A 23,921-nucleotide genomic window follows, 5' to 3' on the forward strand; every position below is an offset into this window, starting at 1 on the left:
GTAAGAATGACACTGAGGTCACAGGAGTGAAGCTATCTTACTTTGGACATACAGAAACACATCAACTTCCCCTAGATTCTGTTCACCTCCTGTCTTTTCATCTACAGATACCAGGCCCCATCACCAGGCTCAAAATCTCTGAATCATCCAAGACTCTCTTTTGGCCTTATGCCCAATCCTGCCCACTCACTCCTACCCTAGTCACCCCTAATCTATATCAATATTTCTAAAAGTATTGTACCATAGGAGCTTCTTGAGAGACCACAAAATTATCCAAAATAAAAGTATTTTCTTTGGCTTTTACAGGAGAATGATGTAAAATTCCAGACTTTGATTTTTTTTTTATGGTAACCAACTGAGTTATAAAGGGGTACTAAAATTTGCTAGTCATAAACTAAAATTAGCTTTTAACTGGAGTTCACAGAAGATTCTAATTCGGTTTTCTACTAAGAAGTTTGGCTGCCAGGCAATGTTTGGCAATGCTGCAAAGCTCCTCCTGTACATGTATACATGCAGCCAGTTGGCATTCTCACAATTTTCAGGAAGGACGCTTTGCTATTGGGGCATTACAAGTGATGTTTTGAGCTGGTCATGCATGGTTTATGGTACCTGACATCCATATATTTTAATTACAAATTATGATTCATGGAGCTCCATAATGACCAATTTAATATGCCATGGGTTATTTGATTAACTCTATGGAGTAGGGGAATATACCTCTTTGACCTTATCTCCTGCCACATTCCCCACTCCCTTCCTTGCTGATCCAGAAGATGCGTAGCAGGCTCCCATCTCAGGGACTTTATACTTGCTATGCCATCTGTCTGGAATGCTTCCCCTATCCCCACCCTTTCACCCCACATCCCACCTCTAGATATTGCATAGCTCTTTCATTTCCTTCAGGTCTTTGCTCATACGCCACCTCTGTGATACCTTCCCTGTTCATCCTATTTAAATGATAATCTTCTGATTCCCTGAACTTCTTAGTCTACTTCTCTGATTTAGTTTTCTTCTTGGCATCTATCACCATCTAATATACTATATATTTTACATATTTATTTATTGCCACTTTACTTCCAACTAAAAAATAAGCTCCATGAGAGCAGGGATTTTTGTTTGTTTTGTTTCTTGCTATATCACCAATACCTAGAACAGTACCTAACACAGAGTGGGTACAATAAATAATTACTGCATGAATATTTACACATCAATATTTTTATCTCTTAGTCTCCAAAACCCATCTCTCAAGGCATGGATACGTATGGTTCAAATTTGAATCATTCATAGCCCTACTGCCGAAGCAGATATAAACATGCACCTGGAAAACCATGCTTACACAGTTACATTTCCTTGTTATAATTCCCCACTAGTTTCCCCATACCAGTTTCACCCCTTCCTATCCTTCAAACACATTCAGATGATAATTTCCAAGAACAATTTAGGGCATTCAGAATTCATATTGAACTCATTTCCTTAGAATTCAATGTATTCCAGGTATTGTGCTAGGCAGAGGGGAATCAACAATGAACAAGACAGACATGATCCTTACCATAACAGAGTTTATAGTCTAGTGGGGATATCACCCTATCCTGCCTCCAGAAAGGGGACTTAATCCTTTGTAGGAGAATATGAAGGCCAAGCTTAGACCCGCAGTATGAATAGGATACGAATGAAAGATTTGGGGCAGGATGGAGTAGAGTAGGTAGAAGCAGACAGAAAAGATTTCAAAAGCTTAGAGGAGATAACGAGTGTGAATATTACTTTCTAGGAAGTGAGGGCAGTTCAGTTTGCTGGGATTGTGGAATTTTCATATAGATGGTGATTTGAAGTAGGATGGGTAGCAAAGGCAAGATCATGCAGGGTGGCAAAGGCCATACCAAGCAAATTGGACTTTTGGGACTTTATCCTGAGAGCAACAGGGAACCAATAAAAGGTGACCAGTGGAGTGACATGAACAAATGGAATTTAAACTCCTCTCTATCCTCTATCCCTCTATCCCTCACCCCTGGCATCCCAGTCCTACCTACCTCCTCTCTGAAGTCTTTCTGCTGCTATAACCTGCAGCCCTCTCTCTCCTTCATCCTCAGGGATTCCATCCTCCTTTATTTTTGTATGCCTGTGTTCTGTCTCCCCCATTGAACTGAATTCCCAGAGGACAGGGACAACTTCTCAAACATCTCTAGGACATCCCACACCTGATTAGCACTGACTCAAATTGGTCTTCACTGAGGCAAGAAAATGATGAATACAACCTAGCACAACCCAACCTTTTCTCACACCCCGCACACCAATATTTACTCTGAATTAAAACAACCCTTCCCTCCATAGAGCAGTGCTGATGGGTACGGGGCCAGTTGACCCAGTTTTTTCTGCTTTCTGTTTACTATCACCTCTCTCTCCTCTCAGTGTAACTAGTCTCTAATGTCTCCCTAATGGGCTACAGCAACCCATCCCCAAGTTTGTTCAAATTGCAAGTTGCTAGAAAAGACAAATAGAATCTGTAATGACAGAAAGCAGATCTGTGGTTACCTAGGCAGGCCAGGGGTGGGGGATAGGAGGTGGGATGAGGCACAGGGAACTTCTTGGGATAGAGAAAGTATCCTATATCTTGAGTGCGGTCGTGGTTCATACGTGTGTAAATTTGTTAAAATTTGTCAACACATACAACTAAAATGGTACATTCTATTATATGTAAACCAAACCTCAATAATTTTAAAAGCAAACTGCTGGGGCGCGGGGGCTCACGCCTGTAATCCTAGCATTTTGGGAGTCCTAGGCCTGTGGATCACCTGAGGTCAGGAGTCCAAGACCAGCCTGACCAATATGGTGAAACCCCGTCTCTACTAAAAATACAAAAATTGGCTTGGTGCGGTGTCTCACACCTGTAATCCCAGCACTTTGGGAGGCCGAAGCGGACGGATCACGAGTTCAGGAGATCAAGACCATCGTGGTTAACACAGTGAAACCCTGTCTCTACTAAAAATACAAAAAAAATAGCCGGGCGTGGTGGCAGGCGCCTATAGTCCCAGCTACTTAGGAGACTGAGGCAGGAGAATGACGTGAACCCAGGAGGCGGAGCTTGCAGTGAGCCAAGATCGTGCCACTGCACTCCAGCGAGGGCGACAGAGCAAGACCTGTCTCAAAAAAAAAAAAAAAAAAAAAAAAACCAAAAAAACAAAACAAAAAAAAAAACTAGCCAGGCGTGGTGGCAGATGCCTGTAATCCCAGCTCCTTGGGAGGCTGAGGCAGGAGAATCCCTTGAACCGGGAGGTGGAGGTTGCAGTGAGCCAAGATCGTGCCACTGCACTCCACCCTGGGTGACAAGAGCGAAACTCCGTTTCAAAAATAAAAAATAGGCCGGGCGCGGTGGCTCAAGCCTGTAATCTCAGCACTTTGGGAGGCCGAGGCGGGCGGATCACGAGGTCAGGAGATCGAGACCATCCTGGCTAACACAGTGAAACCCCGTCTCTACTAAAAAATACAAAAAATTAGCCGGGCGCGGTGGCGGGCGCCTGTAGTCTCAGCTACTCTGGAGCCTGAGGCAGGAGAATGGCGTAAACCCGGGAGGTGGAGCTTGCAGTGAGCCGAGATCACACCACTGCACTCGAGCCTGGGAGACAGAGCGAGACTCCGTCTCAAAAATAATAATAATAATAATAAATAATAAATAATAAATAATAAAAAATAGGCCAGGTGCGGTGGCTCAAGCCTGTAATCCCAGCACTTTGGGAAGCCGAGACGGGCGGATCACGAGGTCAGGAGATTGAGACCATCCTGGCTAACACAGTGAAACCCCATCTCTACTAAAAAATACAAAAAACTAGCCGGGCGAGGTGGCGGGCTCCTGTAGTCCCAGCTACTCGGGAGGCTGAGGCAGGAGAATGGCGTAAACCCGGGAGGCGGAGCTTGCAGTGAGCTGAGATCCGGCCACTGCACTCCAGCCTGGGCGACAGAGCGAGACTCCGTCTCAAAAAATAATAATAATAAATAAATAAAAGCAAACTGCCTGTAAATATAGGGTCAGGAGGCTAAAACACAGTACATGAACTTCAACGTAAAGCCCAACCCTGACATAAAAATAGGGCATGTTCTTACAGGACTAGCAGCTTCCCCAAGGCTGCAGAGACCTAAGAAAGTCACAGCCATCTGCTACAGAAGGCCAGGTAAAAGAGGCAGAGGAGCAAAGGCTAACATGGCGATGGCCAGACCAAAATATGCAAAGTCGTAAGTAGCATGGACACAGATTGGCTCTCTAAACCTCAATATACCTAGACTTGAGTGAGGTAAATCTGGAATAAATAAATAGAAGTCCTGCTTTCCAGAGCTAGAAACTACACATTAGCCAGAGTGGTAATTCATAAAGGGTTTGGAAAAAGTTCCTGAAGGACTAAGTTGCTTCATCACAGAAGACTCCTTGGGAAACTGGGACTGCGTAGCCTTCCGTGGTGATGCTGAGGCAGAAGGCAGAACTCGGTGCTCAGTGGGTTAACGGGGGTATGACTCGGGTTTCCTGTGCGAAGGGATGACATCTGTCCAGGCGGTAATCAGAGCATAATGTTCACATAGCTGAATGAATCACAGGAGTGGACCAGGGGCTCGCAGGGAAGAGAGACACATGAGGCTCTAGAAATAGTTGGGGGCGAGTGTCTGGGTTGTGCAGTGTAGGGGTGGGGACAGGGATGAGAAAAGGGCCTCTCTCCTCTTCCTCTTTGCCTGCCCTCTTTCTCCTCATAAATCTCCCAGCACAGAAAATAAAACAAACTCCTGCACATAGCCTATCCTGTATTCTGTTTAGTTCTCTTGCGCAACCTCTGTGGGCTCCCAAACAGCAAGGCCTGTGTTGCCACCTAGCCTGGAGCTAAGCACACAGCAAAGGGTTGGATAAAGAATGCCTTTGAGGCTGGGCGCAGTAATGCCTTTGAGGCCGGGCGCAGTGGCTCACGTGTAATCCCAGAACTTCGGGAGGTCAAGGTAGCGGGATCGCTTGAGCTCAGGAGTTCCAGACGAGCCTGGACAACATGGGGAAACCCTGTCTCTACCAAAAATACAAAATTTAGCCGGAAGTGGTGGCCTATGCCTTTGGTCCCAGCTACTCGGGAGGCTGAAGTGGGAGAATCGCTTGTGGGAGAATCGCTTGCCCCCAGGAGGCAGAGGTTACAGAGAGCTGAGATGGCGCCACTGCACTCCAGCCTGGGCTACAGGGTGAGCCTCTGTCTCAAAAAAAAGAAGAAAGAGAGAGAGAGAGAGAGAGAGAGAGAGAGAAAGAAAGAGAAAGAAAGAAAGAAAGAAAGAAAGAAAGAAAGAAAGAAAGAAAGAAAGAAAGAAAGAAAGAAAGAAAGAAAGAAAGAAAGAGAACAAGAAAAATTCCTTTGGGACAAGAATGTGAGGACAAGGAGGAAGGGACTCGTGGGAATGGGGATGGGGGAGTTAAGGAGGATAGACTGGTCAGAATGAGTCCGTGGGGTAAAGTGAAGAGATGGGAATGGTGGATAAAAGGAGAGAGGTAAGAAACAGTGGGTTGGGGTAGTATGGGAGAGGAGGCCAGGATTAGTGGGAAAGAGTAGGACAGAGTCAGAAGTCAGTGGGAGCACTTGCCAGAGGTCACGGGGGTGAGAAGGTTAGGGGTCAAAAGATAAAAGATCAAGGATCAGTAGGAGAGGTATGATTAGTGGTCACTGGCGACGATGAAGGTCAGAGGTCATCAGAAGGAAGGTGTGCGTGCGTTACCTGCTTACGAGACTGTTTATGGGGAGCCTTCGCAGAAGCAGGAAGCATCTCAACCCCTGGAGAGTCTACAAAACGCTCCCTCGTCTGAAGACAAAAAGTTTGTCCGTCTCCTTGACCACACACAAGAAATCTGGACTCTCCACTTCAACTACCAGTCGCAAGTGTTCTTTAGGGACAGCCGTCGTTGTGGGTCCCCGTGCCCTTGCAGGACAGAATCCAACTCCCTGACGCGGTTACCCAGCAACCGACCTGCAGCCAAGGCGCAGGCGCCTCTGGCGCGCCCAGCCGGCCCGGGAAGGAAGCGGGGTTGGGCGCACAGTGAGCCAGTCTCCACTAAGCCCCGCCCCCTCAGGAATCACAGCCGGGCGGTCGCGCGCCTTCGGAACTCCCGCATGTGGGTGGGGCTGGGGTCCCCAGACACCGCCTCCTCATGAATAATGCAAGTCCCGGGCGGTGTCCCGGACCCGGAAGTGGAGTTGCCGAGTCACGGCAGTGGCTGAGCTGTTGACAGGAGGCGGCGGCGGAGTAGGAGGCGAGGCAAGACCTGCGGCTCGGCCCGGCCACAGCCGCGGTAGTGCTAGGCAAGCCCACAGAGTCACGCCGGCTTCAGCCAGTCTGCGAACCTCTCGCCCCCGCCCACCCCTGCATCCGCCCGGCCCCTGCCAGCCCGACTGGTCCGGGAAGGCCTAGTCTGCACCACCCGCCGGGCTCCTGGGGCCGCCGCCCCGCGCGGTCCTGTCGGCGTCCCTGGCCGCGCCCGGCCCCTGGCCCGCTAGCCCGCCGGCACCATGATGGAGGAGATCGACCGGTTCCAGGTGCCCACCGCGCACTCGGAGATGCAGCCGCTGGTGAGGGGGCGGGCGGCTGGCAGGCCAAGGCCGGGAGGGGGCGTCGCTTGAGGGGGAGGGAGGGAATCAGGCCGGGGGGATTGTGCGGAGGGGCGCCATCGGATGGGGCAAAGAGATCCCTGAAAACGTATTGCCGGGGGACGGGGACTTGCAGGACAAGAAAACCGTGGGAGAATATGCTGGATGAGAGCAAAGGGACCTGTAAGGGCGGAGGGCACCGTCGGTGGAGACAGAGCACCGTCGGATGGAACGGAGGTGGCACAAAGGTGCACACAGCTAGTGGAGGCCCATAGCGGGGGGTGGCGAAGGAACTGTCATGGGGCATCGCCGGCGGCAGGCCCAGGGGGCTGGGATGGGAGGTGGGGAGGCGTTTAATCCTAGAGGCCTGTGATGCTTAGGGCGGGGGAGCAATCAGGCTAAGAGAGATTGGGAATCAGCTTTTAGAAGAGGAGGGGCCTGCCCGCCTGTCCGCTGGATATACGGATAGGAAAGCTGGGCCGGGGCGAGGGACCCAGTGGGGGAAGGTGGTTGGTGCAGAACCTGGGAATTCCATTCTCCGTTGGGGAGCGCAGGCAGTCCAGGCTGGGGGCATCTAAACCGGGAAGGAGAGTGCACGGCGACCAGATGGGGAATCGGGGTGCAGATGAGAGTGCTCGAGAACCGACGGGAGAGGAAGTGGGGCCGCGCTGGAGTTGCCTGTGCCCACTGGTTGGGAAGAGCCCCCATCATCTTAGGCCTACGTGCCTGAAGTCCTTGCTGGGCGCGGATCCTGCCGCCTGTCCGCGGTCCCGGAGTCAGGGAGGAATGATGTCATCGCTGCTGGCGCGGAGGGAATAGAAGGGGGAGGGCAACTCGGGTGCACCGAGGGTAGGCCTAAGGGAGACCATGCTTGCTGGCCACCGCCCCGAGGGCTACCTGACCTCGCATGTCTGTCAGGCAACCGGGTGGGAGACGTGGAGGCCTAGCCAGCTCGTATAGTGAAGGGAGAAGACAAGGAATGTCTAGGCTGTGTTCGCTTTATCCCTCTGGAGCCTGAGCTGGAATTGGAAGGAGGCAAGGTGGGCTACAAACCCGAAAGTGTGGATGCCCCATTTCTCTGAGCTATGCTGGCTGGAGCAGAGCTGAGCTCTCCAAGTTCTGAAGCTCTGCTTCTGTGTTAGGCAGGGTGGCCAGAAACAGGTCTACCCTTGGGCCTATAACCCCCTGGCTGACAGATGTGCTTTATAGCTTCCTGGACGAGTAACCCACCCATTACAGCAGCCAAGATGGACCTTGGCAGGGACCCATCACCGCCTTTTTGTCACACCTTTTGGGGGATGGTAGAGAGAATTATTAGTGGCCACTTAGCAGGAGACAAAAGGCTTTTTCCCCCTTTCATGACTACTTAGACAGTTCTAAAAGCCAAAACAAAGAAGTTTTACAGAAGCATACAATATTAAACCAGAGAGAGGTATTGCAGGACTTTTTCCTAGACTCATGCCATCATTGGATTATTTGGGAGCCAGAAAATCCTGGAGAGAAGTCCATCCCATGAACTTAAAGAAGGACTTCGGGCTGGCTGAAGAGAATTTTCCTTTCTGAGTTCTCTTTCTAGCTAACCTGACTTATCAAACTAGATTGCCCTTCCAGTTCTAAGCATCTAATCAAGAATCAAAATAGAGGGTGGATGAAGGAAGAGGAGGTTCAAATGTGTCAGGAAAAGGAAGCAATGAGTTGTTTCTTGTCTCCCAGCTGGGGTTTCCAAAAAGGGAGGAAATAGCTGTTCAAGCAAAGGGGAGAAGAAATAGAGCCAGCAGGCTCTCTCAATTGTCCTTGGTGCTTCTGTTATTGCCTGAAATTCTGAATAGTGGTTTGGCTGGGTAGAGGACTCTTGAGCTGTTTCTGGTCTGTGTGAACCTGGAGTTGGAGAAGTATCTGTGGCAAGGAGGCACTTAGAAAAGCTCTGACTGCCTTCAGACCCTTTTAACTGCTAAAGTCACCCTTGTCTGCAAGAGAATATATATATATTTTTTTGAGACAGGGTCCCCCTCTGTCACCCAGGCTAGAGTGCAGTGGCATGATTTTGGCCCACTGCAACCTTCACCTCCTGGATTCAAGCGATTCTCCTACCTCAGCTTCCCAAATAGCTGGGATTATAGGCCCCTGCCACCACACATGGCTAATTTTTGTATTTTTAGTAGAGATGGGGTTTCACCATGTTGGCCAGGCTGGTCTTGAATGCCTGACCTCAATTGGTCTGCGCGCCTCAGCCTCCCAAAATGCTGGGATTACAAGAGCGAGCCACTATGCCCGGCCTGAGAATACTTTATTGAGGTTGAGTGAGAGCCTTATGGAAATAGCAATATAGTCATCCCTCATTTGAGGGTCATAGACATTGCCCCGCTTCCTGACCTCTGTCTCCAGGTTGTATTCCAGAGGCACCTCAAAAACCGTTAAATCCCCTGTGTATTGTTGACCAGCAGAATCTTGTGTGATGTTTCTTCAGGAGTCTTCATTTTGCGGCATAAAGAATTAAGATAGCCCAGCCTGGGAAACATAGTGAGACTCATCTCTGCAAAAATATTTAAAAATTAGCTCAGCTTGGTACTGCATGCCTGTAGTACCAGCTACTCAGGAGGCCGAGGCCGGAGGATTGCTTGAGCCCAGGAGGTCGAGGCTGCAGTGAGCCATGTTCATACCACTACATTCCAGCCTAGGCAACAGAGCAAGACTCTGTCTCAAAAAAAAAAAAAAAAGAAAGAAAGAAAGAAAAAAAAAATCAAGATAGCATGTCATAGAGGTAAAGGGCAAAAAAGAGGGCAAAATGGCTCTTTAAGGGTATTTGGATAGGCCATGAAAACCAGGGTCCCAGCCTCAGACTTAGCTATGACCTATTTCATTTTTTGCCATTTACTGAGACCTCTAGGAAGTCTCTCCTCCTGTTTTTCTATGTATGAGATGAAGACAAACTATCTCTTTAAAGTTTAAACAATAGCTCCTCACTCTCCCTTCTAAGAATATCACAGAGACCTGATATCATTGATTTAGCAATTAATTTACCAAATAACTATTGAGCATCTGCTCTGTCCCAAATATTAAACTGAGTATTAGGGATAGAGTAGTTAGCAACACAGACACAGATGTGACCCTGCTCTTGAGCTCACAGTTTATCAAAGTTTGTTTCTCTTGCTCACTGTCTTAGTGTGATCCTCCACTGAGGACAGAGTAGGGGCTGACTCCTTAAGCCCCAAGGGAGCCAGGCAATGCTGGTGTCATCATTGTCCCTTTCTGGACCAAGCTGTATGGATAAAAGCTTGTCACATGGGCGCCATCATCAAATAACTCTCCCCATCCCATAGTGATGGGAAGAATCCAGAGGCCGGCCATTCCCTACTTGGAAAGATAAACTCTAGGGAGAGCACATCTTTATTTTTGAAATTATTTAATTGAAAGAGAAACTCAGGCTTGAAAAGAAGGCCCGGGGGCGTGGCAGAACTGGCAGAGAAGGCAGCCAGCAGATCTGGGTGTTTCCAAGGTGCTAATTTAAGCATTAGATCTCAGCTAGTGGGAGGAAGAGGAGGAGATCCCTGCCCTGTTATTGCTGCTGCTGTTGTCACAGCTGCATGGAGCCTCCTGTCTCTGGTAGGAGTTTGCCTGAAAGGAGTGGCTTCCCTCCTTTCCCCATCACACCAATTATTTAATTGGCCTTGTTGCAACTCAGCAGCTGAACCAGGCCCAGGTCTATCCCTGAGAGGTCCCCAGGGTCTCTTCCTGTCTCCTTTTTTTTTTTTTTTTCTTTTGAGACGGAATCTCACTCTGTTGCCCAGGCTGGAGTTCAGTGGCGCGATCTCGGCTCACTGCAACCTCTGCCTCCAAGGTTCAAGTGATTCTCCTGTCTCAGCCTCCTGAATAGCTGGGACTACAGGCGCATACCACCACGCCCAGCTAATTTTTGTATTTTTAGTAGAGACGGGGTTTCACCATGTTGGCCAGGATGGTATCGATCTCTCGACCTCATGATCTGCCCACCTGGCTTCCCAAAGTGCTGGGATTATAGGCGTGAGCCACCGCACTCAGCCTCCTATCTTCTTATGAAATGAGAGCTCCTCTTACAGACCTATCCACTGGACTCCATTCCTGCTGTATCTGTCTCTCAGACAATCCTGAGTGTTTCTGAGCACAGATTCTCCCAAAGAAACTGCCAGGGATAGGCACATTTTGTGTGTCAGCTCTGTGTCTGAGTCATACACCTCACTGATCTAGAGAAGTTCCAGCAGCTCAAGGCTCTCTGTTGATCAGTTGGATTGAGTTTGGTATATTGTTTGTATGAGCAACAGGAATATTGCTCTCTGGCCCTATTGTCTGTCTGCTCAGCTTGTTGGTGTAGCCACACAGTCTATGTCTTCTCTTCTGCTGCAATTGGAGAGGAAGAGAATTGTTGTAAGAAGAACAAATGGAGCTTTTAAGCACTTAATTGTGTCAGGCAACACCCTGTCTCCTGTGCTCTCAGGGACTAAAGAGACTTAAAGAATGGCAAATGGCACCAGACAGGGTCTCTGCACAGCTGAGAGAAATGTTACTCTAGCCTCACTGAAACTAGGTTATTGGTTAACTCATTGGTTTAGTTCGCGAGCATCTACTCAGATCAGGTACTTTAAGGATACAGGGACAAGTAAGATCTCTCCAGTGGGTGGCCAAGAGAAGGATGGGCTCAGATGGCTATAGAAAGGTTTTTAGATATATGTCAAAAAGAGTAGAGATCAATGGAGTGTCATGAGAAAGAGTGACACCCTCCTTTGGGAGAGGGTGAGGAATGCTGAGATTCTGACTCTTTGATTACATGAGCTTGGGAGGGAGTTTCAGACTCCTACTGCTTCCTGACACTCAGGGATGGATGGGGATGGTTAGGACGGGACATTTAATTCAGTGGGTAGGCCACAGCAGCTCCTGAAAGTGGCAGAGAGAACATTTTAAAGATAGCAAGTAGCCACTGTGGAAAATTGACCTATATATATTCTATGTTCTGGGCACCTTAAGTTGCCTCCTTGCCAGATGACTTTTCAATTTAAGGGTGGATTCTCCTAGTGGGTCCATGTGGCTCATGACCCAGCAGTATTTCTCAAGCTCCTGGGCAGAGGCACTCTTCTTTCCTGCCCTATATTACAAACTGAGGATCAGGTTTGTTCAAGCCTGCAGCTCCTTACTACTCATCTCCTCATCAAACAAACACCAACTAAGAACCTACTCTCTGCTAGATGTTGTTCTGGGCTCAATAACACAGAATGTTGCTCCAGTGAGATGCACAGCACAGTCCAGAACTCAGATTGAGGCACTACAGAATAGTGAGCACTGCAAGAGAAGAACCAGGCCCAGGAGCACAAATGAAAGCAGGAAAGGAAAGGCTGTCATTGAGTGGTCAGGGAAGGCTTCACAGAGGCCCTAGGAACTGGCCCTAGGAAGAGTACTAGAAGCTTGGCAGACTGACAAAATGAGGCTAAGCCAAGAAAGGGCATGGAAGAAGAAACAAAAGAGCGCATTTGGAATGAATGGAGAGTTATAATTAAGGGAATAACATGATCAAATCTGAGTTTAGGTTATCACTCCAGTGGTGGATGAGAGATTGGAGAAGATGAGATTGGAAGTTGGAAAACGACTACAGACCTGGGTATAATAATTCTGCTAGGAGATGATAAAGGCCTGCAGAAGCAGAGAAACATGGTGGGACAGATACACAAATACTAATAAGGTGGAATAGGCAGGATATGATACCTGTTGGGAGGTGGAATGGAGAGGTAGAGAGTTAAGGATGACTCTTGAGTTTGTGGCATGGACACCTGGATGGAGGAAGAGACCATCACCACCTCAGGAAACTCAGGAGCCCATGTACCGTTTGGTTTCAGGGACTTCTTATAACAGAGAAGGCTGCTGTTTTCCTTTGCTCTACTGCTGAAGCTACATTTTTGGGGTTATGAGGAACCCAGAAGTCCTAGAAAACCAAAGGTCAGAGCGGCACTGGTCCCCCATCTGCCTCAAAAGGGCTGCTGAGAAACACGCTCATCTGCCAGTGAATACTTCTCCCCTGCAACTTGCTTTGATGAATTCAAGAGAATTGGTGGTAGCAGCAAGGAGCCATAGTGGGTTTTGTTGTTGTTATTTTCTTTCCAATAGCACTTTGATGAAGAAAAAATAAAATCCTTTGTTGCCTGAGTGCTTTATGTTGCAGTTTCTGGCTTTGCCTTTTACTATCATTCTAGTCAAATCTATGGTTTTTTTTTTTTCTGACTGATTGAGCTGGGTTCTTTCACTGATTCCTTCTGGAATGGATATATGTATTACTACATCACTGCAAGAGTCATAATGGAAAAGGATGTGCACTTCCCTTTTCTGAGACCAGCCTGAAAATCTGCAATTGGGTAGAAGCAGAGCCCAAGTTGCTTCTTCCAGACAAGGTGTACCAAAGGAGCAGAATTCTGGGGTGAGATGGCTCAGAGGTGACTTGGCTTCTCAGAGGTCCCACATGTGGCCTCTGTGGGTAGGTGCTTCTGTGGTAGCTGGGGTTCAGGCTGAGTCATTCCCAGCCCCAGCTGCCTGCTGCCCTTGAGTGCCTATATAGCCCAGCGTGAGCAGAAATGGAAAACAGGCTTCTTCACTCAAACCTGATTAGTCTCAGGGACCCTCTTGCCTCCTGAAAAAGGCAGGTGGAGCCTTGTATCTGGAAAGGGAACATGGGAAATGTAGCTTCTTGGGCTTAGTTGCTTTGTGCCTTCCTAGAGACCTGGGAGAACTGGTTCAGGGAGCTCCAGAGCATGTGGGAAGGGGAGAATTGGGCTGAGGCAGATAAACAGAGGTGCTGGTTGAAGGAAGCAAGAGGTGTGGCTCAGCAGGGTCCCAAGTCATTGTTTCTTATGGAGGCTCTGGTGGGAATCTGGCTTTCTGGGCAGGAGGAAGGAAAGAAGGGAGGGAGGGAGGGAAGGAGGGTAGGAAGGAGAACAAGCTCTGGCTTTGAGTCTGCTCTGGAGTTTAGAAATTGGCACATGACCCACAGGCCTCACTGTGGGACAGTCAAATCAACTTCTGGTTGCAGGGAGGGACTCTGGAGTAGGGAAGTTGTCTAGGAAAGAGGCCTGTAGTGTCTGGTCTGGGAGAGAGGGTAGACACGCCCGCAGGAGTTTCCTCCTAGGCTTTACGTTCTCAGGAGAGAGTTCAAGCAAATCTATACTTGTATTTGTTGTTATTATTGTTATTCAGAGATAGCAAATTGAGGATCGGATGGTTGTGGTTATTGAAGGTCAATTTTAAGTTTTTATGATGGTGGCGAGGTATGTGACTGTGCGTGCAAGAAAGAGGGGACATACAGCTATGAATGGTGTTTTCTGAATGACCATTCCAGCCCTAAGTCTAAATATATGACAAGAGGCCACATCCAGGCAGAAATAAGACCAGTGATTGTGGCTCCTTGCCTGGTTTTGCCTGATTTGGCCACCAGATTCTTGGCTGTTATAAGCAGAGTACATCCCATCTATCGAGAACAATACCTGAAGGAGCATTTTAAGATTTATTGAATTGGCCGGGCGTGGTGGCTCACGCATGCAATTCCAGCACTTTGGGAAGCCGAGGCAGGTGGATCACGAGGTCAGGAGTTCAAGAACAGCCTGGCCAAGATGGTAAAATCCTGTCCCTACTAAAAATACAAAAATTAGCCAGGCATGGTGGCGGGCACCTGTAATCCCGCTACTTGGGAGGCTGAGGCAGAAAATTGCTTGAACCCAGGAGGCGGAGGTTGCAGTGAGCCGAGATTGTACCACTGCACTCTAGCCTGGGCGACAGAGCAAGAGTCTGTCTCAAGAAAAAAAAAAAAAAAAAGATTTATTGAATTAACTACATGCAAACTGTGGAGTGAGAACCACATATATTTCACTATGTAGTTAAACATAATCATGTACGAGCTATAAATTATAGTTTCCCCCACTTTTTTTTTGATACAGGGTCTCTGTCACCAAGGCTGGAGTGCAGTGACTTAATCTTGGCTCACTGCAACCTCTGCCTTCCAGGCTCAAGCAATCCTCCCGCCTCACCCTCCTGAGTAGCTGGGACTACATTCATGCACCACCACGCCCAGCTAATTTTTTGTAGTTTTTGTAGAGAAGGGGTTTCGCCATATTGCCCAGACTGGTCGCAAACTCCTGAGCTCAAGTGATCTCTTCACCTTGGCCTCCCAAAGTGCTGGGATTACAGGTGTGAGCCACCATGCCTGACCTAGTTCCCATATTAATTTCCCATTTTATCCTTATGGAGGAATTGGTGAAGCCCTTGGCCACACGCCATGCATGGTTTAGACTAGGATTTCTTATAGTATTCTATTAGGAATATTGATACTTTGGGATGCTTTATGGGGGAAAGACGCTCCATAGAAAAATTTCTTTTTTTTTTTTTTTTTTTGAGACGGAGTCTCGCTCTGTCGCCCAGGCTGGAGTGCAGTGACGGGATCTCATCTCACTGCAAGCTCCGCCTCCTGGGTTTTTTACGCCATTCTCCTGCCTCAGCCTCCCGAGTAGCTGGGACTACAGGCGGCCGCCACCTCGCCCGGCTAATTTTTTGTATTTTTTAGTAGAGACAGGGTTTCACCATGTTAGCCAGGATGGTCTCGATCTCCTGACCTTGTGATCCGCCTGTCTCAGCCTCCCAAAGTGCTGGGATTACAGGCTTGAGCCACCGTGCCCGGCCCATAGAAAAATTTCTTTGGGAAAGACTATATGCTCTATCCCATCACAATACCCACTGACATTTTAAAGGCTCTGAGATGTCCTGCAGTAAAGAAACCTTTTCAACTTTGTTTAATTCAATGTTACCCAAGCTTATTTAACTGTAGAACCTTTTTTCATGTTACATCTGTTAACATCTTACAGAACCAATGTGTTTCATGGAATATACTCTTTGAAAAACTTTAGCTTAGAAATTAGTATCTGTGCTGATCCAGTCTAGATTTATAGTCTTCCTAGTTCCTTTATTTATTTATTTATTTTTTGAGACGGAGTCTCGCTCTGTCACCCAGTCTGGAGTGCAGTGGCGCAATCTCAGTTCACTGCAAGCTCCGCCTCCCGGGTTCCTACCATTCTCCTGCCTCAGCCTCCCGAGTAGCTGGGACTACAGGCATCCGCCACCATGCTTGGCTAATTTTTTGTATTTTTAGTAGAGATGGGGTTTCACTGTGGTCTTGATCTCCTGACCTCGTGATCCGCCCTCCTCTGCCTCCCAAAGTGCTAGGATTACAGGCATGAGCCACCGTGCCTGGCCTTCCTAGTTCTTTTGAGTGTCTTTTATAACCCACACCATTTTTCCTATGCTAGTGTTTAATGGGATGTTGCTGATTTGTTTCAGGGTCTGAACTTGCTGCTATCAGTAGGAAGCTCTTGGTGAACTTTGGTTAGGTGCACAGGCAAATACCAAGTGCCTTGTTTTTCTTATGATATTTCTAAGGGAGTTTTATTTCCCTTATGTCCCTCTACCAAATGTTGGTTTGATGCTTATTTTTTTGGACGATTTTATTGAGATATAATTTATATATTCTATATGTTAGCCATTTAGTACTTTACTTTTTTTTTTTTTTTTTTGAGACACAGTCTCACTCTGTCTCCTACAGCCTTGACCTTCCCAAGCTCCCACCTCCGCCTCCCAAGTAACTAGGACTACAGGTGTGTACCACCATGCCCAGCTAATTTTTGTATTTTTCTGGTACAGATGGGGTTTTGCCCTGTTGCCCAGGCTGGTCTCAAACTCCTGGGCTCAAGAGATCCACCTGCCATGCCCTCCCAAAGTGCTAAGATCACAGGTGTAAGCCACTGCATCCAACTAGTACTTTACTTTTAAACCGGTGTGGCTATCCCATGGCTGAGTTAGTTTTTGTTTTTGTTTTTGTTTTTGTTTTTTTAATAGTGTTTGGGGAACAGGTGGTTTTTGGTTACATGGATAAGTTCTTTGGTAATTTCTGGGATTTTGGTGCATGTGTCACCCTAGCAGTGTACAATGTACCCAACGTGTAGTCTTTTATCCCTCACTGTTCGCCCACCCTTCTTCCATGAGTCCCCAAAGTCCATTATATCATTCTTATGCCTTTGTGTCCTCATAGCTTAGCTCCCACCATGGCCTAGTTCTATTTCTCATTTTTACCTTGGGCTGTGCTCTGTGCTTTCATGTTCTGCCAAGCAGTAGAGAAGATAAAGATAATCCAAATCTTTTATCAGGAAGAATCCCATCTCAATTGAGATTTAAGGTGAATAGTGGATTCCCAGATTAGGGGATGTTTCAGTACTTCCTCTGCAGTATCAGTAAATGTTCCCACTGTTCACAACAGCTCAAGAGACATTCCTGCATAATTATTTTATACCCTCCTACTCCACAGGCTACATAAAGCATGGATGATAAACAGGCATTACCCTTCATGCCAATGCCCCTTGATCAGTAGTTGCTGCTTAGAGCATTGTGTTAAGATGGATGCTAAGGCAGAGTCCTGGTTCCACATGAAAGACTGACATGGTTTGGTTGATTTTCCATGTCTGCTATGGTCTTCAGCAGGGGGAACAACAGTTCTAGTATTCTGCTTGCCATCCCAGCAGCCCTGAATCATCATAGTTATCCTGGACAAAGAACACAGGAAAGGCGAACTCTTGGGGATGTTAGCCAGCCAAGCAATCTGTTTCACTGAGGGGCTAAAGTTTTATGATATGGCTCCTTAAGAAATGAATAAAGGGGCCAGGTGCAGCAGCTCATGCCTGTAATCCCAGTTCTTAGAGAGGCCAAGGCAGGAGGATTGCTTAAGGTCATGAATTCGAGACCAGCCTGGGCAACATAGTGAGACCCTGTCTCTACAAAAAATTAAAAAGTAGCCAGGCATGATGATGCATGCCTGTAGTCCTAGCCATTAGGGAGGTTGGGGTGGGAGGATGACTTGAGCCCAGGAGTTAGAGGCTGCAATGAGCTATGATTGTACCATTACACTCTAGCCTAGGCAACAAAGCAAGACCCTGACTTTAAAAAAAAAAAAGAAGAAGAAGAAGAAGAAGAAGAAGAAGAAAACTGTTTTTTTCTACTTGATCTTCAGCACTGGTTTCTGAAGTATTGAATTAATATAAAGTTTAAAATCCTTTTGAAATAAATAGGCCAGGTGAGAGGGAGTAACCTTGACTCTGCTGAGCAGATAAGAGGGGAAAAGAAACAGATTCAGGAAAAGATCTCATGAATTTCATATGAGTGGTTGACCATACTTAATATGAAATTATAAGCCCTTGACCAAAGGAGCAAGAAGGAATAGGCTACAAGAAGAGACCCATAAGCCAGAAGTTATTGGTGTGGAAAGGCCCTTTTATAGGTTATACAGCCTTAGCCCTCTTTTGTTTACCCAGGCTAAACAGGCCTGTTTTTTCTTCTTACCATTTCCTGGGACACTGACTTCCAAATCCCCAGTCATCCTAGCTGCCCTAGTGGATACTTTTACGTTTCTCACCCCTGAAACTGAACACAGAGCTCTCCATGTGACCTGCACAGCACAGATTATTGTGGGACTGCCACTACCCATAATATTGATATTGTACTTCTATTATTGTCAATTGAGCTTCCATGATCATATTTAATAGCCATCCCTATTGTTATATTGAACTCAGAACATATCTGGAATAGAGTAGCCCTTTCCCTCAGCAGTGTAAAATCAAGGCAAGAACCTAGAATCACATCTTGAGCTAGGCTTACTGCCAATACAGGTAAGAGTCCACTGAGGATAGTGAGATGATGGTTCCACATTTATTAGAAATTACACCACACATGTATAATGTGACTCTTATTCTCAGAAAGGTAGCTGGCTGAGTTCAGCAAGATGGAATTTCAATAGGAATCTAGGGAGGCTGTGTGATTGGAGAAGGTAGGGACCTTGAGTGGACAGAAAGCTTAATATAAGTCCACTATATAACAAAGCTAATGTGCTGTTGGACTACATTAATAGAAGCATGGAGTTCAGTTCCTAGGAGGTAATCATCCTACTCTGCCCTGTTCTGTACTGGTCAGCACCATCTGAAGTCCTGCATTCTATACTGATATCATCATTCAAGAGATTGGGTGACTAGAATAATGAAGGGAGTCAAAACCATGTCATGTGAGAATAGTTGGAAGAACTGAGCTATTTGGCCTATGAATAAGCAGTCTCAGATGAAGCATTTTAAGATTTTCAAATACCTAAAGGACTGGGATTAGGAAAGAAAAAGAGGGTAGACTTCATGTTATCTGTAGCTTCACAGGGAGAACCAGAGCCATGGTGGGAATGTGAATGTGTTCTTACCTCACATTCTCTATGGTAGCAGTTCTTAAACTGGGCCAGAGGCCAGGACACCAGGAAGACACATTGCTCTGTGCAAATGCCCTAGTCTTTCCAAAGAAGATGCTAGGAGTAATATTCTAGCAGTAAACATGGCTCTGTTATGTGTGTGTACTATAAACGTGTCCAAAAATCCACCGTGGAACTTAGCACAAGCAGCACATTTCTAGTTTTCTGTCAGTGTTTGCTAATCTTTCCTATATATCAAGGCCTGTCACAAAAACACCATCTTCTTCATGTATCCCTTTCTTTCCTTCAGTGAGATATGAGCTCTCCATTTACCTGTCCTGTGGCCCTAATACCTTGTCATTGTGTAAAGTTTATGAGTACAATGTCTTATCCCTACCTTTAATTCCCCCTCTCTCTTTTTTTTTTTTTTTTTTTTTTTTTGAGACAGAGTCTGTCTGCCCAGCTCTGTTGCTCAGGCTGGAGTGCAGTGGCACGATCTTGGCTCACTGCAGCCTCTGTCTCCCAGGTTCAAGCAATTCTTCTACCTCAGCCTTCCGAGCAGCTGGGACTGCAGGTGCACACCACCATACCCAGCTAATTTTTGTATTTTTAGTAGAGACAGTTTCACAATGTTGGCTAGACTGGTCTTAAACTCCTGACTTCAAGTGATCTTCCCGCCTCAGACTCCCAAAGTGCTGGGATTACAGGCATGAGCCACTGCACCCAGCCTATCTTTAATTTCTTTTTAAGGTAAGTGAAAAGATGTTTCCAAAGCACCTGAACCATCTCATTAAGTAGATTAGGAAAATAATTATTCCCACTTTATAGATCTGCAAGCAGACTCCCAAAAAGGTAAACAGGCTTAGCCATTACCCAGCTGGAGGTTGGCATGGCCTTTATTAGACCCTCCTTCACAACTTGGAACCCGATTAAGTTCTACATCAAGCTTGAACTTCTCCACTGGCTTTTGAGGCATCTACACTAGGCTTTTACTCCTCAAAGCTGGCCGTACTTGCTACCATTCAAGCCAACTTTCTTTCTAGTAAGTCCAGCCATGTCCTTCACCTTCTTTCATCTATTGGCACCTTGAGGCCTCCTCTCCTCTTAACAATTCTCTTCTGCCCATTTCACTCTTACACATTCTTCAGAGATCAATATAAACTCCCATTCTTTAGGGAACTTTCCCTGAATATTCTAGTGAGCTCTTAACCAATCCCAAAGCCTCTATAACCTCTAGCACATAACTTTATACAAATGATATTCTGGTTTAGGGTGTCCACTTTAATGTGCTGTGAGTCTTGTCACCCAAACTCCCCTTTGATCTCCTTGGCAGGTAGCTTCTGCCTCTAGAACTTACAGACTAGTAAAGAAGATTCTTGCTCTTATGAAACAGAACTATAGAAGAATACAGCTGGCTCCTTTAAAGATGAGTTAAGAGTGGAGAGGAGGTTGGGAGATTATTCTAAGGAGGGGAACAGTAAAGACCTAGAGGGGGATGAGTAGGTGAGAATTAGTAGAGTGGAAGCTACATGTTGGGGAATTAAGGGAAATTCAGGGGAATACAGGGATGGGGCATTCATTCATTATTCAAATAACATCTTTTGAGCATCTGCTATATGCAAGACACTGAGCCAAACATAGGAGGTAAAATGATGAATAAAGCAAACATGGTACCTACCTTCATAAGCTGGCAATCCAGTAGGAGAGACATACTAAACAAAATGCACAAACACAATTACCAACTATGACAAGTGATAGAAAAGACAAGAAATACAGCAGGAAAAGAGAGAATAATAAATTATTCTCTTACATTAGATTGTGGATGTCAGGTAAGGCTTCTATGAGAAAGTGATGTTTGAACTCAGACCACAGGATGAGAAGGATTTGATTCTTACAAAGAGTGACGTGCTCCTGGCTCCCTAGTGGGCAGGGGTCCCTAGCTGAGTTAGCAGTCTGAGTTCCTTACAAATTGGCCTTTTCCCATCTTCTCCCTTTGCAGCATTAGGTACGTTTTCAGAAGTGAGGGACATAGAAGAACATAAGAGGGCCAATCTAGCCCTTCTGCCATTGCTAGCAGAGCTGATAACTGTGCTGTCAGCTTTGTTGTGGGGGCTGGAGAAGCTATTAATGGAGTTGTAAGCTTTAATATTTAATGAGGAAAAAACTTAGCTTTGCTGATGAAGAGCTCCTACCTGAGTCTTCCAACATTATATGACTTGTACATATACTCCTGGAAATGGAGAAAGTCTCTGGGGATCTTGGAGGAAGGGAAGAGTGCCAACCTGGATGTCCTGTTCTTCGTGTATCAGGCATGAGGTTCTCCTTACCACAAAACCCAAATGTATAGGTCATTCTGTCTGGGGCAGGCTTGCCTCTGGTGGGAAAGCCAGTAGCCACATTGGCATACAGATTGCAGCAGCTGGTGAAAGGGGCCTCCACTGGGCCTCCTATGCCAAATGGATGCCAAAGCTCTTCCCTGAGGATTTTAGCTTCCAGAAAGTCTTCTCTCCTCTCAGCTGACCTGCTGCATCCAGCTCTGGCCTAGACGACTCAGTGAAAGGCCAAGTGGGGATAATGATATGGGGAAGTGGTGGTAGCTCGTGTTTTAAGGAAGAGGAGGGAGAATTATGTGGAGTCAGGGAGGGAGACCAAGTTGGAGGGTGGTATTTAATGTAGCAAACATTGGTACCAAAGGGAACCAGTCAGGAACCAAGATTTGACCATCTGTTAGCCTCCCTATCAACTTCCTGATGGAATCTCATATTTCACATCCTTCATTTGCCATGGGCTCTGATACAGCAGAGAGACAGTCACAGGAAGCTCCCACAGGAGGAATCGGTTTGAGTATCCTTGAGAGGGTGGGGAAATTAGGATAAGCTAATGGGGGGCACAGGCCCCAGGGCAGGAGCTGTGCACAGCAGTGGTAAGAAAGCTGGATACATCCTAGCTACTACCATTTTTGTTGTGACCTTTGGCCAGCCTCCTAACCTCTTTCGGGCTATTTGTAAAATAAATAAGATCATGTACGTGAAAATGAGCTGCAAATTACTATATTATTTCTGGTCTAAGTGTTGATGATGATGAAAGGCTTGCTGATTTCCTTTTTCTGTCTGTGATTCCCAAGGGAACTTTTGTGGGAGAGAGTGAGGAGATGGGTTATTCTTCTCATCACCAAATGAGAAGAGTCTTTGGCCTCCTCGACAGGGCTGTGGTGAGGCCAGGCTGGAGAAGGGCCTGCTCTGTGCTTTCACTGACCTTTGAAAGAGATTCCCATTGAGTGGGACTGGGCTGGGGGACCTGTAGAGGGCGGCTGAGTCTGTTAGCAGAGTGGGCCTTCCTGGAGATCCCCATCATTGGTGATAGTGGAGGGTGTCCTACTGCTGTTTCAGTTCCCAAAGGTCAATTTTCAGGGCTCATGAAACATATGAAAAAGTCGACATTGCTATTACTCTCCCCCATGTCAGTGGGCTAGAAGAGACAGATCCAGTTTGCTCACTTCCTTCACATTTTTCAATGGTTTGCCCTGGAAATTTTCAAACACATATCCCCTAGTACTTGTCACCCAACTTCAACAACTATCAACACAAGGTTAATCTTATTTCACCCATACCCCACCTACTGGATTATCTTGGATAATTTAATATTTGAATATCTATTTAATTTAATGTTTGAATATTTGAATTAAATTTAATAATTTAATATTCAAGATAATCCAGTAGGTGGGGTATGGGTGAATAATCATCTATAACATTATACTATCTCTAAAAATGATAATTTTCAACATAACTACCATTATCACACCATTACTGTTGTTAACATGAATACCATTATCACTCCTAAACTCCTTTAATTCCTTAATATCATAAAAATTGGTTGGTTTGTTTGGATCTGGCTCACACATTGCATTTGGCTGATGTGTCTCTTTTTTTTGTTTTGTTTTGAGACGAAGTCTCGCTCTGTCACCCAGGCTGGAGTGCAGTGATGTGATCTTGGCCTACTACAACCTTCGTCTCCCAGGTTCAAGTGATTCTCCTGCCTCAGCCTCCTGAGTAGCTGGGATTACACGCACATGCCATCATGCCCAGCTAATTTTCATATTTTCAGTAGAGAGAGAGTGTTGCCAAGTTTTCCAGGCTGGTCTCAAACTCCTGACTTCAGGTGATCCACCTGCCTCAGCCTCCCAAAGTGCTGGGATTACAGGCATGAGCCACCATGCCTGGCCTGATATGTCTCTTCTAATCTGTAGTTCTCCCACCACTTTTTCTTTTCTTGAAATTTATTTGTTAAAAACAAAAACAAACAAAAAAAGCTCAGTCCTTTGTCCTATAGAGTTTCCCACATTCTGGATTGTGTTTATTGCATCCTTGTGATGTTTTTTATCCTATTCTGACTCCTGTATTTTTGCAAATCAGTAGTTAGATCGCAGGGTTTGATCAGGCTTAAATTCAACTTTTTTGTAAAGTATCCTTCTGAGGTGTGATGTGTATGCCACAGTTTACCTTTTGAGGTGTGATGTGTATGTATTTCACACCAGGAAGCACATGACCTATGTTCATCCTATTTTTTGTGATGTTCACATTGATTCGTGGTGTAGTTAACCTGATCTCTCCTTTATAAAAGTTGGCTGATCATAGTGGCTCATGCCTGTAATTCAGCACTTTGGGTGGCCAAGGCAGGAGGATCACTTAAGGCCAGGAGTTGGAAACCAGTTTGGGTAACATAGTGAGACCCCGTCCCCATAAAAAAAATACAAAAATTAGGCATGGTGGCGTGCATCTGTAGTCCTAGCTACTTGGGAGGCTGAGGCAGGAGGATTGCTTGAGCCCAGGAGGTCAAGGCTGCAGTGAGCCATGATCGTGCCACTGTACTCCAGCCTGGGTAACAGAGTGAGACCCTGTCTCAAAAATAAAAAATAAATAAAAGCCCCCTTCAGCCTTTCACCTAATGTTTTTACAGCCCTTGACTGTCATTGCCTTGATTCATTATTCCATCAGGAATTTCCTTCACATTTGTACATCAAAGAACCCTGTTAATTCTCTGCCTTCATACCCCACAGG

At 46.3% G+C, this 23,921-nt stretch overlaps 2 protein-coding genes across 14 annotated transcripts in view; one reads left to right on the forward strand and one right to left on the reverse strand.

The window, feature by feature from the left end:
* DNAI1 (dynein axonemal intermediate chain 1) overlaps positions 1–6,027 on the reverse strand; it is a 64,280-nt gene extending 58,253 nt beyond the window's left edge. The window contains exon 1 of one of the 3 annotated variants that reach the window (XM_010385784.2): positions 5,728–6,027. In XM_010385784.2, coding sequence (XP_010384086.1) covers positions 5,728–5,775 — 48 coding nt within the window. In that variant the 5' untranslated portion in view covers positions 5,776–6,027. The remainder of the gene's footprint in view (positions 1–5,727) is intronic. The other 2 variants (XM_010385785.2, XM_010385786.2) reach the window with 2 other exon arrangements.
* A 142-nt stretch (positions 6,028–6,169) lies between these two features.
* FAM219A (family with sequence similarity 219 member A) overlaps positions 6,170–23,921 on the forward strand; it is a 58,933-nt gene continuing 41,181 nt past the window's right edge. For 5 of the 11 annotated variants that reach the window (XM_030919419.1, XM_010385777.2, XM_010385778.2 and 2 more), the window contains exon 1: positions 6,174–6,575. In XM_030919419.1, coding sequence (XP_030775279.1) covers positions 6,516–6,575 — 60 coding nt within the window. In that variant the 5' untranslated portion in view covers positions 6,174–6,515. Of the gene's footprint in view, positions 6,576–23,921 lie in introns of all 11 variants that reach the window. The other 6 variants (XM_030919421.1, XM_030919422.1, XM_030919423.1 and 3 more) reach the window with 3 other exon arrangements.

The sequence above is a fragment of the Rhinopithecus roxellana genome, chromosome 16 (genome assembly GCF_007565055.1).
Source record: "Rhinopithecus roxellana isolate Shanxi Qingling chromosome 16, ASM756505v1, whole genome shotgun sequence".
Lineage (NCBI taxonomy): Eukaryota > Metazoa > Chordata > Mammalia > Primates > Cercopithecidae > Rhinopithecus > Rhinopithecus roxellana.